General features: G+C 43.8%; 1 protein-coding gene across 2 annotated transcripts; it reads left to right on the forward strand.

Moving 5' to 3' along the window:
- The first annotated feature begins 549 nt into the window (after positions 1-549).
- lrguk (leucine-rich repeats and guanylate kinase domain containing) lies at positions 550-12636 on the forward strand. 2 transcript variants are annotated; one of them, XM_080491727.1, is made up of 21 exons: positions 550-881; positions 1050-1103; positions 1434-1532; positions 1728-1809; positions 1937-2037; positions 2336-2417; positions 2546-2670; positions 3926-4069; positions 4144-4224; positions 4442-4528; positions 4681-4787; positions 5322-5441; positions 5766-5862; positions 7512-7625; positions 8015-8216; positions 8839-8961; positions 9804-9955; positions 10116-10204; positions 10626-10694; positions 11878-11999; positions 12309-12623. In XM_080491727.1, the coding sequence occupies exons 1-21, from the start codon at positions 756-758 to the stop codon at positions 12488-12490; spliced, it is 2358 nt and encodes a 785-aa protein (XP_080347853.1). In that variant the 5' UTR covers positions 550-755; the 3' UTR covers positions 12491-12623. The 2 variants fall into 2 exon arrangements, with proteins under 2 accessions (XP_080347853.1, XP_080347854.1); XM_080491728.1 differs by having other exon boundaries at positions 873-881; positions 12303-12636.
- The last annotated feature ends 1642 nt before the right edge of the window (positions 12637-14278 follow it).

Below are 14278 nucleotides of genomic sequence, written 5' to 3' on the forward strand. Positions count from 1 at the left end.
AATCTCTGGGATTGATAAAGTATTTCTTTTCTACCCACATTTATTAACTCTGATTATTTATTTTTTTGTTATCAAGGTAAATTGTTTAAATGTTTGAAAAGTTTAAGTTTATATACATGTATTGAGAAACGCCTGCTGAAGATAAACTACACTACCCACAATCCCTCGCACCACCTTTGTAGCGTTGCTAGGTGACGGCAGTTTATACTCCGTCGCTATGGTTCTTTCTTTCTTTTTCTTTTTCTTCTAGCTTGTTCTCATTAGTGTCCAATAAGATCCGCAAGTTATTATTATTATTATTATTATTATTATTATTATTATTATTATTATTATTATTATTATTATTATTATTATTGTTATTATTATTATTATTATTATTATCTTGAATTCTTTTTTTAAGGGTTATCACAGAGGGGTCTCCTCGGATCTCTTCACCCGGAACATCCCCACAACACAGCAACACAAAATGCATTCAAATAAAACCAAATAAAAACGCAGAACTACAACATATTACCATGGCAACGTCCCAACAAAGTCACGGGAAGCACTTCCCACAATCCTCTTCAACTTACATTTAACACTCCTTCAGCTTTGGACCACTGCAGGTTCGCCGTAATTACTTTCAGAACGAGACTTTATTCAACTTTTAAAACGTCGCCATATTCTCTCCACTGTCCACGTGACGTTCTCATTCGACGTGTCCATCGCTGCTTTGCAGCTTTAGTCAAGCGGCGGTTTCCTCTTCCCGAGTTGTCATGAAGGAAAACGAGCGGAGTCGTCCGTCTCCAGGCTGCGGCTCCCCGGGGTCCCTCACGGCCGCCGCCCCCGCCGCGGAGGAGACTTCAACCCCCACCGCCCCGGAGCCTCACACCGACATGGAGGTAAGAGAAGAGGGCAGCTATCTGGAGGACCTGAAATACTTCTTTTTACTGTCATTTATTTAATTAATTTTTTTGTTTCCCAGCTGTGTTAAATGTGACTGGAGTGATTCCTCCTCATTGGTGCTGCATGTTGGAATTAAACCTCCATCTTTATTTATTCTGCAACAGGTGAAGCAGGTGACCTTGTGCAAGAGGTCTGGGGAAGTTAAACCACATGGCAAGGTCAAACCTTCATTATTTGCTATCCCTGAAAGCTGCAAAACTGCGAGTGTGTGTGTGTGTGTGTGTGTGTGTGTGTGTGTGTGTGTGTGTGTGTGTGTGTGTGTGTGTGTGTGTGTGTGTGTGTGTGTGTGTGTGTGTGTGTGTGTGTGTGTGTGTGTGTGTGTGTGTGCTTAATGCAGACGAGTTGCTTGTACATCCAGGATGCTGTGAGGAGCTTTCGCTGGTCTCCTGCCATATGCAGTGTTTTCACATCAGCAGGGAGTTCTGTTTACTGTTCTTTTTATTAAAAGAATAAATAAATAAACAAGTGCTCTTCGTTTATGTTGACAGAAGGATGGAGTTTTGACCGCTGAGATGATCTCCAGCAGCGTGACCCACCTCGGATGCTTTGGCACGTCGCTCCATCACCACCAGGCGCTGTCTCTACCCGTACGCCGCCGCCGCCTTTTGTGACATCCTGTGACTTTCGCGTGTGTTTAATGCTTGTTTTAGTCACAACAAAGTCAGACGGTGACATTTAGATTGCATCCCCATTGTGTCATGTTGTTTTTCTCGATTTTGTTACATTTTTTTTAAGACTAATTGAGTGAAACCAAACTTCTGTTTTTTTTTCCTTTTCTTCAGACTCACAATCTCAGCGACATCTCTGTGTTAAGCAATTATATCCACCTTCAAAAGCTGGAGCTGCCACATAACAGGATTAGAGGTGAAACTTTTTTTTTTTTTTTTTTCAAAAACATGATTAAGATCTTCGCATTTGAATGTCATATTTCTTTGCTGCAGTTTATTTTTTTTATTTTTTTTAATTGGGTCTAACTTTCCATACCGGCAAGATTTATCCTGTGTGAGCAACATGCCCTATCTCGTCACCATGGATGCATGTCACAATGAAATCTCCAACTTCTTCGACTTCCAGCCCCCCAAGAACCTGAAGGTAAAGCAGGACCTTGAGCTTGACAAGATAAGACGGGCGTTTGATTGGTGGCTTGGGCTTCACTCTTCTCGCACTATTCCCTCAAGATGGGCCGGGATATTTCCATAGCCCATCTGTAGTCAACTCTGAATATGCTTACACGGCGTTTACTGCCCTTGAATGACAGTGAACTTTAGCAAATTCTTTTCCATAACTCTGCGGATTCAACTGAGGAATTTTCTTTCAGTGAGAGGTGTTTTTTTTTTTTTTGTGACTTCTATTAACAGTGTGCTGTTTTGTTTTTGTTTTTTTATGTCAGGAGGTCAAGTTCTCCCACAACCGCATGACCAAAATGAAGGATTTGGGTGCTTATGTCTCGCTTTGCAAACTGGATCTGGACTGTATCTTTGTAAAGAGGAAGAAGAAAAAAAAAAAAGAAGCAATTTTCTTTGTAGAGTTTGTGTATTAACGTATTGGTCAAAGAGACACCTCAACCAGTGTGTTGCTTCCTGACATTCCCACACTCAAGACAACAGCTTCTCCGAGATCAGCGGTCTTCAGCAGTGCTGCAAGCTCACCCACCTCAGCCTGGCGCACAACAAGGTCTGCAGGATCAGTGGCCTGGACGGTCTGCCCCTCCGACACCTCTGCCTGGTGAGGTTCTGCTTATTCAGTCAGAGAAAGAACATGCAACTGTCCCTATAACTGCATGTAGACTTTTTGTTTTAATATTCATTGTTATGGACCTAATTTTATAGTTTTTTCCTGCCTTCACCTCTTTATGTCTCTTTTTGGCCAGGATGTTTGCATCCAGGAAACCTTGGCCCGCTTGTTTGAACTTCACCATATGGTTCAACAGCAGGACCTTTTCTCCTGTATTCTCACTCTTCTCCTCTCTCTCTCTCTCTCATTCTCTCTGCTCCCCATACTCACTGTATTTCTGTGTGTGTGTGTGTGTGTGTGTGTGTGTGTGTGTGTGTGTGTGTGTGTGTGTGTGTGTGTGTGTGTGTGTGTGTGTGTGTGTGTGTGTGTGTGTGTGTGTGTGTGTGTGTGTGTGCGTTCCGGTCCTTTATCGGTGCTTCCTCATTGTCGGCAGCCACTGGTCTGGCTGCGTCTGCCCACCGAGCTTTGCTTTGGGACCAGCTGCTGGTGTTTGAGTGAACCTGGACCGAATTCAGCACACACACACACACACACACACACACACACACACACACACACACACACATACACACACACACACACACTCCATCCATCCAGTGTTTATCTAATCCCATTCCTGACCCCTCTCCCTCACATGGTGCCTCCCTAAACAGCATGGCACTGTCAGCCTGCCTGCTTCCTCGCCCATCACAGCGCTGACCCGGAGCTTCAAGAGACCAGCGCAGTCACACACACACACACACACACACACACACACACACACACACACACACACACACACACAGACACACACACACACACACGCACACACACACACACACACACACACACACACACCCCGCTGACAGCAGCCCTCTGCCAGGCTACGTGCTTGGCAAGAGCCGAGCGAGGCGTGGCCGGACTGCTAGACGACAACTTTTGTTGGCGGAGAGGAGTGAGAAGGGGGGCGGGGGGTGGGGGGTGGGGGGTGGACTCTGACGTGGGAGGAGAGCCCAGGTCTTGTTCTTTAGTTTGTTAGCGTGCTGCGCGAGCACCTCGCCAGCTGTTGAGCTGTCAGTCGTCACCTGTCAGGATTTAGCGGCGAGGCCGGCCTCCTGCCACTCACCTCCGGTACTGAAAGTCCAGGCATCCCACAGAATGACCCTGGAGCGTCCTTGATATTCATTATTCAAATTCACAGAGCTGTCCGTCTGAAGGCGCTCGCATGTTGATTAATACCAGCCACTTGCCTCTTTGCCGTCTGCAGAGGGGAAACCAGCTGGAGAAGATCGAAGGTCTGGAGAACCTGAGGAACTTGCAGGTTCTCGATTTGTCTCTCAATCGTATCACAAGTCTGTCAGGCCTTCAGAACCTTCATGTCCTGGGCTCCATCAACCTGGAGAAGAACCAGGTACCAATTTGAGACTTACGGGAAAAGAATTAAACTCAACAGCTGTCTGCATTAAGTGGTGTTTTTGTTTGCAGATAAATGAAGTTCAAGAATGCAAACACATTTATAATCTTTTCTTATTGAGGGAGCTCGATCTAACCGGAAACCCGGTGCAGGTAACCAGACGCTCCTCTCTCTGCAGCCTTTCATATTGAAAATATTTATCTAATGTTGTATTGCTTGTACCTGCTGTTTTCCAGCTCTTGCAATTTCTATTTCGCGTTTCGATTGTATTTACTTTGACATCACAGGGGGAGGGGGAAAAAAAGGGCTTTATAGAGAATTTATTGATTTGTTGTTTTGCAATAAACGCCATGTGAATGTGACCGCCAGGAGCAGCCTGATTACAGACTCGCAGTCGTCTTCCTCCTTCAGCATCTGACTGTGCTGGATCAGGAAAAAGTCGCTGCGGAAGAAAAGGTGTGAAACGAACTCAAACATGCTGACTCAGACACGCTTAATAGCAATGTTATTGTTATTTAGTTGTTTTTATACCGTGCTGGAAGTATTTAGAACCAGCTGTCATAATGATACTGCTTTAATGATACTTGATTACTAACTCCAAACCCAAGGTGGCCTCGGTAAACAAATACGACCCTCCTCTGGATGTGGCGGCCGCCAGAGATCACATGACCCTACTGGTGTATCAGCTGATGCAGCCCCAGGAACTGTTTGACAGGTTTGTGCAGATACACGTATTTTTCTATAAGGAACGCCACTTGCTCTAATGCTGGCCGTCCTTCAATGTGAATATTGCCTGTAATATTAATAAATACTTCGACCAAGGTTTGTAAACAATCCAAAGGCGATCAGTCACTCGTCTTTGGAAATGAAACACGGAGAAAGTTGTTTTCATGCTCGAGCAGCAGTTCTATCTGCATCGCTCCCGTATCGCTCACGTTATCTACTCTCTCTCCCCAAAAAAGAGGAGAGGAAAATTTAGTCCATGTATCAGCACTTTTTTTTTTCTTTTTTTTTTTTAAACATCCATCATCAGCAAATAAAAGCTGCAGCTCCAGTCAATTTACCATTCTCCTCTGCGCTCACCAGAAAGAACACATCCATAATGCCCACAAGGCTCCAGTTTGTATTGACTGCAGGGAGTGGCTTTCAGGAGTGATGAGTTCTTCTTCTTCTTTTTTTTTCAGGAGATCTGAGGTTCAGAATGTGCATGTACAATAAAGCTAATAAAATTGTGTGTTTGTCTGAGCAGCACCTTGCCCAGTGCAGACTTTCCCTACCCGATGCTGGTGCTCAGCGGACCTCAAGGCTGCGGCAAGCGAGAGCTGGCTCACCGACTGTGCCAAGAGTTCAACGAATACTTTGCCTACGGGTTAGTTTATTTTGTCTTATATTGTGGGCTGTGCCCAGAAATAAATGGCCAAATGTTGACAATTCAAAACAATCTAGTCATCGAACAAACGAGAGCCTCAGTAGCAAGACACAAACAGCTGCAATTCTGTCACTCTGGCGTGAACCGGACGCCACGGCTGATCCCAGACGTGCATAATGAGGTGAGGCGAGGGATTGACACTCGTTGCAAAAGTAAAAAGACAACAAAATAATCTACCCGCGTACTTTATTTACTTGCAGTTTGCATGAGATCTGAATGAAACATTCTCCACCGTGACCGTTTCTCCATTTTGTGTTTCCACAGTATCTGTCACACTACGAGGCGGCCCTACTTCGGCGAGGAGAATGGGACTGACTATCATTTTGTCAGCGAGGAGGATTTTAAAGACATGATTCACATGGTGAGTTTGTTTAATTTCTACTCTTTTTTTTTTTTTTTCCAAGCTGGAAGGACCCGTGAGATGATGATTTTTGAGTGGTGTATTCAGTCTGAAGTCATGCATCATTCATTCATATTAACACTTGCCAAAGATTTAATCAAAGTTACATGGGGTGTTATGAGGAGCTGAGCTTTAACGATGACGGACTCGCACATTTTTTTCTTTTTGTAGGTTTCAATTAGCTTCCCTCAACTGGTCCTAATGACTTGAGTCGTCAAGATAATTAGTTTTACTTTCAACTTCCTGAGACTTTGTTTAAAAAAATAAATAAAAAATGACACCTTCAGTTGAAGGAAGTGTTTCTATCACAGTATCCGCTTTTCTCTTTTACGCGCACGTAATGATTTCTAGTCGAAGAAAAGTGACGGGAACTCTAAAGCTCACGGACTGATAGCCAGAAATAATCACCTCGAGGAGCCGTCATGCAACTGGTCTCTCTTTCATTAGACAAACTACTACAACACAGAACTTTTAGGTTTCCTCAGCTCGGTGAATGGCTCCCCGTGTCTCGGACACATTTGTTCTTCATTTGAAGCCGCTGGTTATGTAAGGCCAGAGAGGGATTATTTATAGAGGCCGGGGTCACGCGGTGATTTACACAGGAAGCCCTTTGATGTTGTTATTGATGCCTTTTGTCTTCTTCGACTGAGGTTAACTTTCCAGTCTGTTTCCTCCCCCCCGGCTTAATTCGTCCCTTCTCTACCTGTGGCTGCCGGCAGCGTGGTTTATTACGACCCTGTCCTCCCCGTCTTTTCTTCACGCTTCACATGTCAGCTGCCCTCTTCAATCAGATGCGCTTTCCAGTAACTCTTGAGAAATGACGGCCGCGGGGGCGCTCACAGAAAATTAACCCCAATCAGCCGTCTTTGTCTTTGTCGAATGGTGGACACTGTAAATATTTTGTCTGAACAGCCGCCTGGTGAGGTGGAATTACAGGGAGTTTTCTTTATTAGGTATTCAAACGCTTGATTATGATGGGGGTGGGGGGGCAGAAATCCAGGCCATTTATGGGCGTATTTTAAATATACAATGGACTTGATGGTGTTTGAACACAATATATGTATGTTAATTATCATAAACTAGTACTTTGAATTGTTATTTTCTGTAGGTTTCTATACGTATTGATGTATTTATTCATAAAGGAAGATCGAATAACATTAGGATATATTATGAATACCTTTTTGGAAAAATATTTTACGTTAAAGGACTTATATGTAGTTCTTCAACTGATAGTTTGCCAATTTTAATAAAAATAAATAAATATTGGCCACCCTGTAGCTGTTACATACATTCATTCAATATTGTGCTTCTTTAAAAATAAGATAATATACAATTAAAAAGAAAATCATCTAAATTTGTATTGTTCAAAAGAAAATGACTTCAGTCTAATGCAGACAAAAGGTCAGGGGTCGTTTGAGGTAAGAAAAGTTTTTGTTTGCCCTGGTTACCAGGTGAAACGTTCACTTGGCAGGTGGACAGTCGACCCCAGGTTGGTAATCTTGAGGGAACCTGCTGGTGTTTGTGTGCATGTTGGGCGTCACGTCCCCTTCAGGAGGTCATAGCTGTGGGAGGAGCCGCTTGATCTCCATCGCCACAATTTTCCTTTTCAGGGTAAGTTGGTCCAGACCATGAGCTACGGGGGTCACAACTACGGTCTCAGTCGGGAAGCCATCGAGAAAGTGGCACGAGAAGGGCTGGCCTCCTGCGTGCACATGGAGCTGGAGGTACGAGGATAGAAATCAGCAGGTGACAGTGATTTACAACCTTTGGGACTGTCTCAGAGAAACTCAACTAAAGAGTGATTGTTTTATTAGCTGCAGCCAGACATGTCCACTTTCATAATCTTAAAAAAAAAGAACTAAAATCAATGCGAAGTGTCATTTTGCTGATGTTTTAAAAAAAAAAAAAAAAAAGAGCAAATCTGATTTTGATCATCTCCAAGAAGGTAAAGCGTTGGACCTGGACCAGATGTTGAGAACCGCTGAACACCAGTGCCTATTATCTGTGTTAATACGACTGCATGTGCGCTTTGATTTATACCGACAAACGGCAGTGGCAGCTCTTTGGAACAAAGCGTCGGCGCTCACGCGGCCTGTCCGTTTTATCGTTGCAGGGTGTGTTCAGTCTCAAGAACACCTCCTTCGAGCCTCGGTACGTCCTGCTCATCCCCACCCAGGTGGAAAAGTACCGGGAGCACCTGAAAAGCCGCGAACTCTACAGCGCAGCACAGATCGACACTGCAGTGTCGCGTATAGAGCTCTACGCCAACACCAACAGGCAGCGGCCGGGATTCTTCGACAATGTGATCGCTTGTGGTACTGAAAATAAATAATTTCCTCTTTTACGGGAATTGATATCTTCCAGAGCTATTAGACTAATTTGCCATTCATTGTTTGATTGCAGATTAAAGTGACATTCAGAATGAAAATCACCAAGCATTACTTTTTAAAGTATGAATACACTTGAGTGACTTTCAGGATGGAAATTTCGTTGTTTTTTTTATAATGGCAGTAATACAGAGACATTAACGCCTTGTATGTGATTGCTCTGTTCGTCACCAGTTTTTCATTGTAGCGTCCCACAAAGCTAGAAAGTCTCTCCTCCTCAGTGTTGTTCCAAAAGTGTCTGTGATATATCGTTAGATGTATTGAGATACTTCACTTAAACCCATACACTACACTTTCAATCCAATTACCGCACGTATTAACGGCACGCAGCCGCGGAATGGCCGTGTTTATCATTCTCTCATGATAGCGCACAGACATGTTGGCTGTTTTCTTAATGAGATGAACATACCGGGAGAGTGGGAGACTCATCACTTTTATGCACTGCCAGATAGCACCTCATTACACTAAGGTCATCACAGTCATATCTTTTGATTCATTACTGTTTGATGGGAGATGCATTGAGCGTGTGTGTGTGTGCGTGTGTGACTAGATGACTGGGAGGAAGCCTTCCAGACACTGAGGCAAGTACTGAAGGAGTACCTGTTGCTAGAGGAACAGGAGGAAGGAAAGAGCAACAACAACGACAGAGAATCCCCCAACAGCAGCTTCTCAGGTGACCTTGTGTTTGTTGGTTCGGATCATCAGTAACACATTCATGGTGTTAATTTTATTTTATTTATTTTTTTCTCTTTTTTTTTTCCTTTTTTTTTGGTGTTAATTTTTGTGACGCAAGCTGCAACGTGCACTCGGGTTCATTATTCAGGTTGTGGGGGGTTTTTTTCCGTTTAAAGGGGTCATATTATTCAGCTTTTCAACACTTTCAGACGAGTCCCGTTGGTCCAAAGACACTGTATTTTAATTTTGTTGGATTTTATTGCCCCCAAATCCAACTTTTTCTTGTTTTTCTTCCATTTGATTATTTGATCGTAGGAGCTGCATTCAGAATCTGCTGTGTCTGTGTGAGCTGGACTGGCTCCGCCCACACATGCCCATCTTGGGAAGAGGAGGAAGTACTTCCTCTCGTGGTGCCATGTGCCAGAGCAGAGCGGCCTAATTGTGGGAGGAGTCAAAGGGAGGGCCTACCTTAATTGGGATTGGCTAAACCCCTGATGACACTATATAGGGTTTGATTTCTGCTTGGCTGGTTGGAGCAACACACTTTTTAAAAACTGAAAAAAGCCAGGGAGAGAGGACAGACTTTCTTCACTTCTGGGGCGTCATTCCCACGTATGGGGACGATTATTGCTGTTGGAAAAGCATTAGAAGGAGAGTTTTGCATAATATGACCCCAATCCACCAAATTGGAAAGTGTGAACAGTTTTCTGAAAATGCTGAACACAATTAGATTTTCCAGTTTATGTTATTGTGGTAAACACATATTTAGAAATTCAGCTTTCAAGATCTGTCTGAGTGAGGCTTAATGTCATTTACACACAGTGTCTGTATCTCGCCCAGCCACAGATCACGAGCCGCCCTCGCCCTTGTCGGTGTCAGCAAAGGAGATCCTGGCGTCTCCCTCCATCACAGCTCTTGACCATTCAAACACCTTCTTCAGATCGTATTTCACCCGGATCCAAGAAGAGCTCGACTCTCACAAGACCTCTGTCGTGAGTGATTGCAAAGTGTTCGGTACAAATGCAACTGAGGTTGAATTTGAAATGCGCGACACCCATTTCATGGAATGAAAAAAAAATTTCAATCGCCATTTTTCCTCATTCTACCGTCTTTCGCTTCACTCATTCTTTCATTTTCCTCTCTTGTTTGCAGGAGTTGGCGTCCATAAGGAGGCGCGAGCAGCTGGTGAGGGAGGCTATAGTGGGGAAGAGCCCGGGGGTCTACAGCCAGCTTTTCAAAAGGTACAAATAAGTGGCACACACTCCATCGACTGCACTCCGGTGCTTAATTTCAAGGGCCCACTCTCAACTGGGCCAAATTGGTTTAATTGGAGCACTTGCGCTAACTGGATTTTGATGGCCGGTTAAAAAATGATTGTTCGACATTGAAGGTGAAGTGGCAGGTGCCCAAATCATTTGAATCAAACTGCTTGTTAATATTATGGGCTCCTTTAGTGAGGCTCCCCACTCACTCGGCTCAAAATACACCTGTCAGCAGTTACGACCAGACCAAATCTGAATTTCCAGAAAAGAAACAGAACAGCCTCAGATTTTATTCAGAGGGGCTGTTCTCTATGTTAACGTGTCTGGAAATACATTTTCCACATGAATTGTGCAAGAAACGAATAATAGATTTGTTTTGTTTTCCTTTTGTTTTCCTCAGTTCTGCTCAAACGGAGCCGTCGTCTGTCCACAATCATGAGCCTGGTTCCCAAACTCACGAGGATAGCAGGTAGTGCTCATGCACATACACTTAAAGGCGCTTCACTAAGTAAGACCAGACGTCACTATTAAGAAAGAACAGACATGTTGACGCACTTCAAAGTGGGATGAGATTTCACTCTGCTTTCTGGATTCATAGGAAGAGCTCCCGTTTTATGAAAAACTTATCGAGATCGTAGGAGCAGGGAACTGCTTTGGTCGTAGTATTCGTGACTCCCCAGGCCTTGTTTTACGGCGTGTGTTCACTTTTATGGGAGTCATTTTTACTGGTGCAACTCGTGCGGGTGCAAATACGAACAAACACCCCACACTTGGAGAGACACACACTCACACAAACACAAATGCACCCTCTCATAAATTCCCATTTTTATAGGATTTGCTGATTTTCGACTCCCCCTGGTTGGACACTTTCAGTCCATAAATGGACGCATTGCACAAATACATTCTTAATCGCTCAGCTGCACCAGAATGTGTGTGTGATATACAGGTACGTACGTGTTATGCATACAAAAGAAGCTTCACTATCACTGTAGAATCTTTTAGTTTTTTTGTATTGGTTTTTAACAAAGTGTGACATTTAAGATGAATACATTCGTTGGCGTGTGTCGAGTCAAACTTCACTGAATCCCCTTTCGGCTCATCTCCTGAAAATGCAAGTTTTGCCAGGACCTGATGAAAATCTACAAGTTGGTTCAATGCTAGCTGACTGATGCATACCTGCGGTGTGTACAATAAGCATTACTCACCACTCGGCTATTCGTATGGAGGAATCCAGACATCTGCCTGCTTGTTGGCAGCTCCGATCTTAATAGGGATGTGTCTTTACCTGTAGTCATCCCTCTTATTTATTGTCATTGAAGAGTGTTGTTATGTCTTTATTTGACTCGGTACACAGGCTTTTGTGTGTGGTCCAACATGACTCATGTAGACTAGTAACAATGACATAAACTGGCAGTTGTCAGTATCTCCCAGGTTTTGAGTTTGCACCATCATGATCGACACTGATTCTGTTCCCTGAATAACGGCACAATTTCACAAACCTGGTTTTCTGTTACGTTCCTTTAAGTGACACTGTGTTTTATATGGCTGCCCACGTTGGACCTCACCCTGCACGGACTTACTTTCCTCTACTTGTCTTTCCTTCCACAACCTCCCATCTTTCCTCTTTTTCTTTCCCTTCATCCTTTCACAAGCATCTCGGAAGCGTCCCGCGACAGCTCGGCTCTGTCGTTGCCCAGTTCAGCCGGGGCATTGTCCGGCTGCGTGGAGGCGCTAGATGTCTCTGTCTTGGGACATTCCTTGGAAACACCTGAAGGTTATTGTTGCTTTGTTTTTCTGAAAGTACTTTTAGACCATTTATATAGATTTATTTGTGTGATTGAGGTATATTTTTTTAGAATTGGTTGTTCTATTGTTTTGTTTTTTTCATTAATAGTCATCATTTCCTATTCATTGTATTTGTCATCGCCATCATTTTTATTTAGTTTTCAAGTTAAAAGAGGTCTTTTTTGGATTTAAATAGAGCCGTTCACACTGTTAAATATGAGGGCTGATTGTTTCAAACTTTCAGGGTTTGATTATATATTTTTTTTTAAATCACATTTCGCCTCACGTCCAGGAACAGACCAGCCCGCTGCAGGAGTGTCTCCCTCCCCTGACAGACGTCCGGGGTCCAACATCAGCCCCATCGTGCCTCCGATCCCCACCGGTCGTAAGACCCCGGCAGCACCCGGCCCGGCTCCTTCACCCAGCCCAAACCCAGCCGCCGTGGAGGAAAGTGCGAGCAATACGAATCAGGAAGAATAGCTTCGAAGAGCGGTTGATGTGTAAGCTCCACATCAAGTTGCATTTCATTCAAACTAACTGCTGTTTTAAAGAATAAAATGTTTCCACCATTAGAAGGAACTTCGATGAAGTCATTAAAACAGAAGCACAACCGAACAATCGACCACAAAACCACATGTTTGTTGCCTTTTTTTTTTTTTTTTTGCCACAAACTTCACAGACTATGTGTTCATAAGCCAAACACTCGAGGTTATCACTCCTCTGTTGGAACTTGCTCGCTCCTCTGATCTGCCACTCATGCTCCAGCACGTCCGGGAAATCTATATTGTGTTTCTCAAGTGATAATATTAATGACCATATAATTACAGGCAAGGTTGTAAGTTTCCTTTTTATAAGAAGACTTAATGGCCTGAAGGTACACATTGCTGACACACAGTATGATTCTGACTTTTACTTTGAGACGTACGTTCAGTCGTGATAAAGATAATGGCCTTTTGAAGAAAACGGCTCTTTGTCTTTTCATATCAACTTTGGCATATTCATTTCTTTCAAAGACCAAGTATACAAAGTATGTGGCACATGTCGTGCTTCTTGAACGTAGCATTAATGTTTCTGACAGTGAAGTGGCGATATATTTCCCACTGTAGTAATCTTATCAAACGGGATTTCCCATTGACACACAGATGCTGATCTTCTGTGCATCGCGTGGAACTCTTGTCAATGGATGATGAATACATCATTAATCTTTATCTCTTTTGATGGGATGATTTATTCAACTGGAAAAGCGTCCGTATGAAAGTTGTTGACAGGTTTCGAATGGTGAGTGAATCACAAACAAGTCACTGTGACTGTGTGTGTGTGTGTGTGTGTGTGTGTGTGTGTGTGTGTGTGTGTGTGTGTGTGTGTGTGTGTGTGTGTGTGTGTGTGTGATTGTGGGTTCGCTGCAGTGTTTATCAGTGATGGATAGTAAATGGAAATTGTCATCTGTCACAGATGTATGCATTGCTTATTTAAGTGGTCCCTAAACCATCCTGCTCATCGGTGCATGCGCACGCACACTGGGTTTTTGGGGGACTGTACGTGTGTGTGTGTGTGTGTGTGTGCACAGCTAAACTTACACACACGTACTCGCACGCATGCAGCACACCTGGCCATCCATCACTGTCTGTCGTCCTCACCGGCAGCAGATGTTGCAACCCCGTCATAATTCTTTGGAAGTTTGAAGCCAGACTGTGTCTTTCGGGCCCCTGGGGTCTAACCTACTTACGCTGCAGTCTGCGCCTCTCCGCGGCTCATCACGGGCCGACGAGCTCGCTTTCGAGTATCACAATTACATTAAAATGCAACCGCACGATGAAGGCGCGCCGTTGAAAGAAAAGAATTAAATAAGGTGCAAATGAGCGGATGTAAAGACTGCAAAACCTGCCATCCGTCTTCCTGGATTTCATTTATTTATTTTTTTTTTTTAACCTACCTGCTTGCAGTGGCTCCATTTTTAGCCTCCTGCATTTTCACGGTGAAGACATTTAACTCCTGTTCTGCATGTAAAGACTCTTTGTTTTGTACCAGAGGAATTTAAAACAGGAACTGTGTATACAGTTACCCACGCCGTCTACCACACGTCTTCTAACTTCGCCAGCTGTCGAAAAATAAACGTCAGACTTTCATCTCAACATAACTCCTCGGGACGGGAACACAATTCACTACATCAAACGAGAGACGGCATTCTCTGGGAGAAACAAAGACATCAGACTGAGATTTATGTCAAGTGGACAGAGCAGTTATATCCAGTGATATGGAGAACCACAA

Source organism: Lipophrys pholis (genome assembly GCF_963383615.2).
Source record: "Lipophrys pholis genome assembly, chromosome: 22".
NCBI lineage: Eukaryota > Metazoa > Chordata > Actinopteri > Blenniiformes > Blenniidae > Lipophrys > Lipophrys pholis.

Excerpts from the sequence above, each read along its gene's own strand:
- lrguk (XM_080491727.1), top strand. The coding sequence starts at position 756 with ATGAAGGAAAACGAGCGGAGTCGTCCGTCTCCAGGCTGCGGCTCCCCG. Across the intron at positions 2,418-2,545 it reads TTGCAAACTGGATCTGGACT|ACAACAGCTTCTCCGAGATC; the intron begins GTATCTTTGTAA and ends CCCACACTCAAG. Across the intron at positions 10,695-11,877 it reads CAAACTCACGAGGATAGCAG|CATCTCGGAAGCGTCCCGCG; the intron begins GTAGTGCTCATG and ends TCCTTTCACAAG.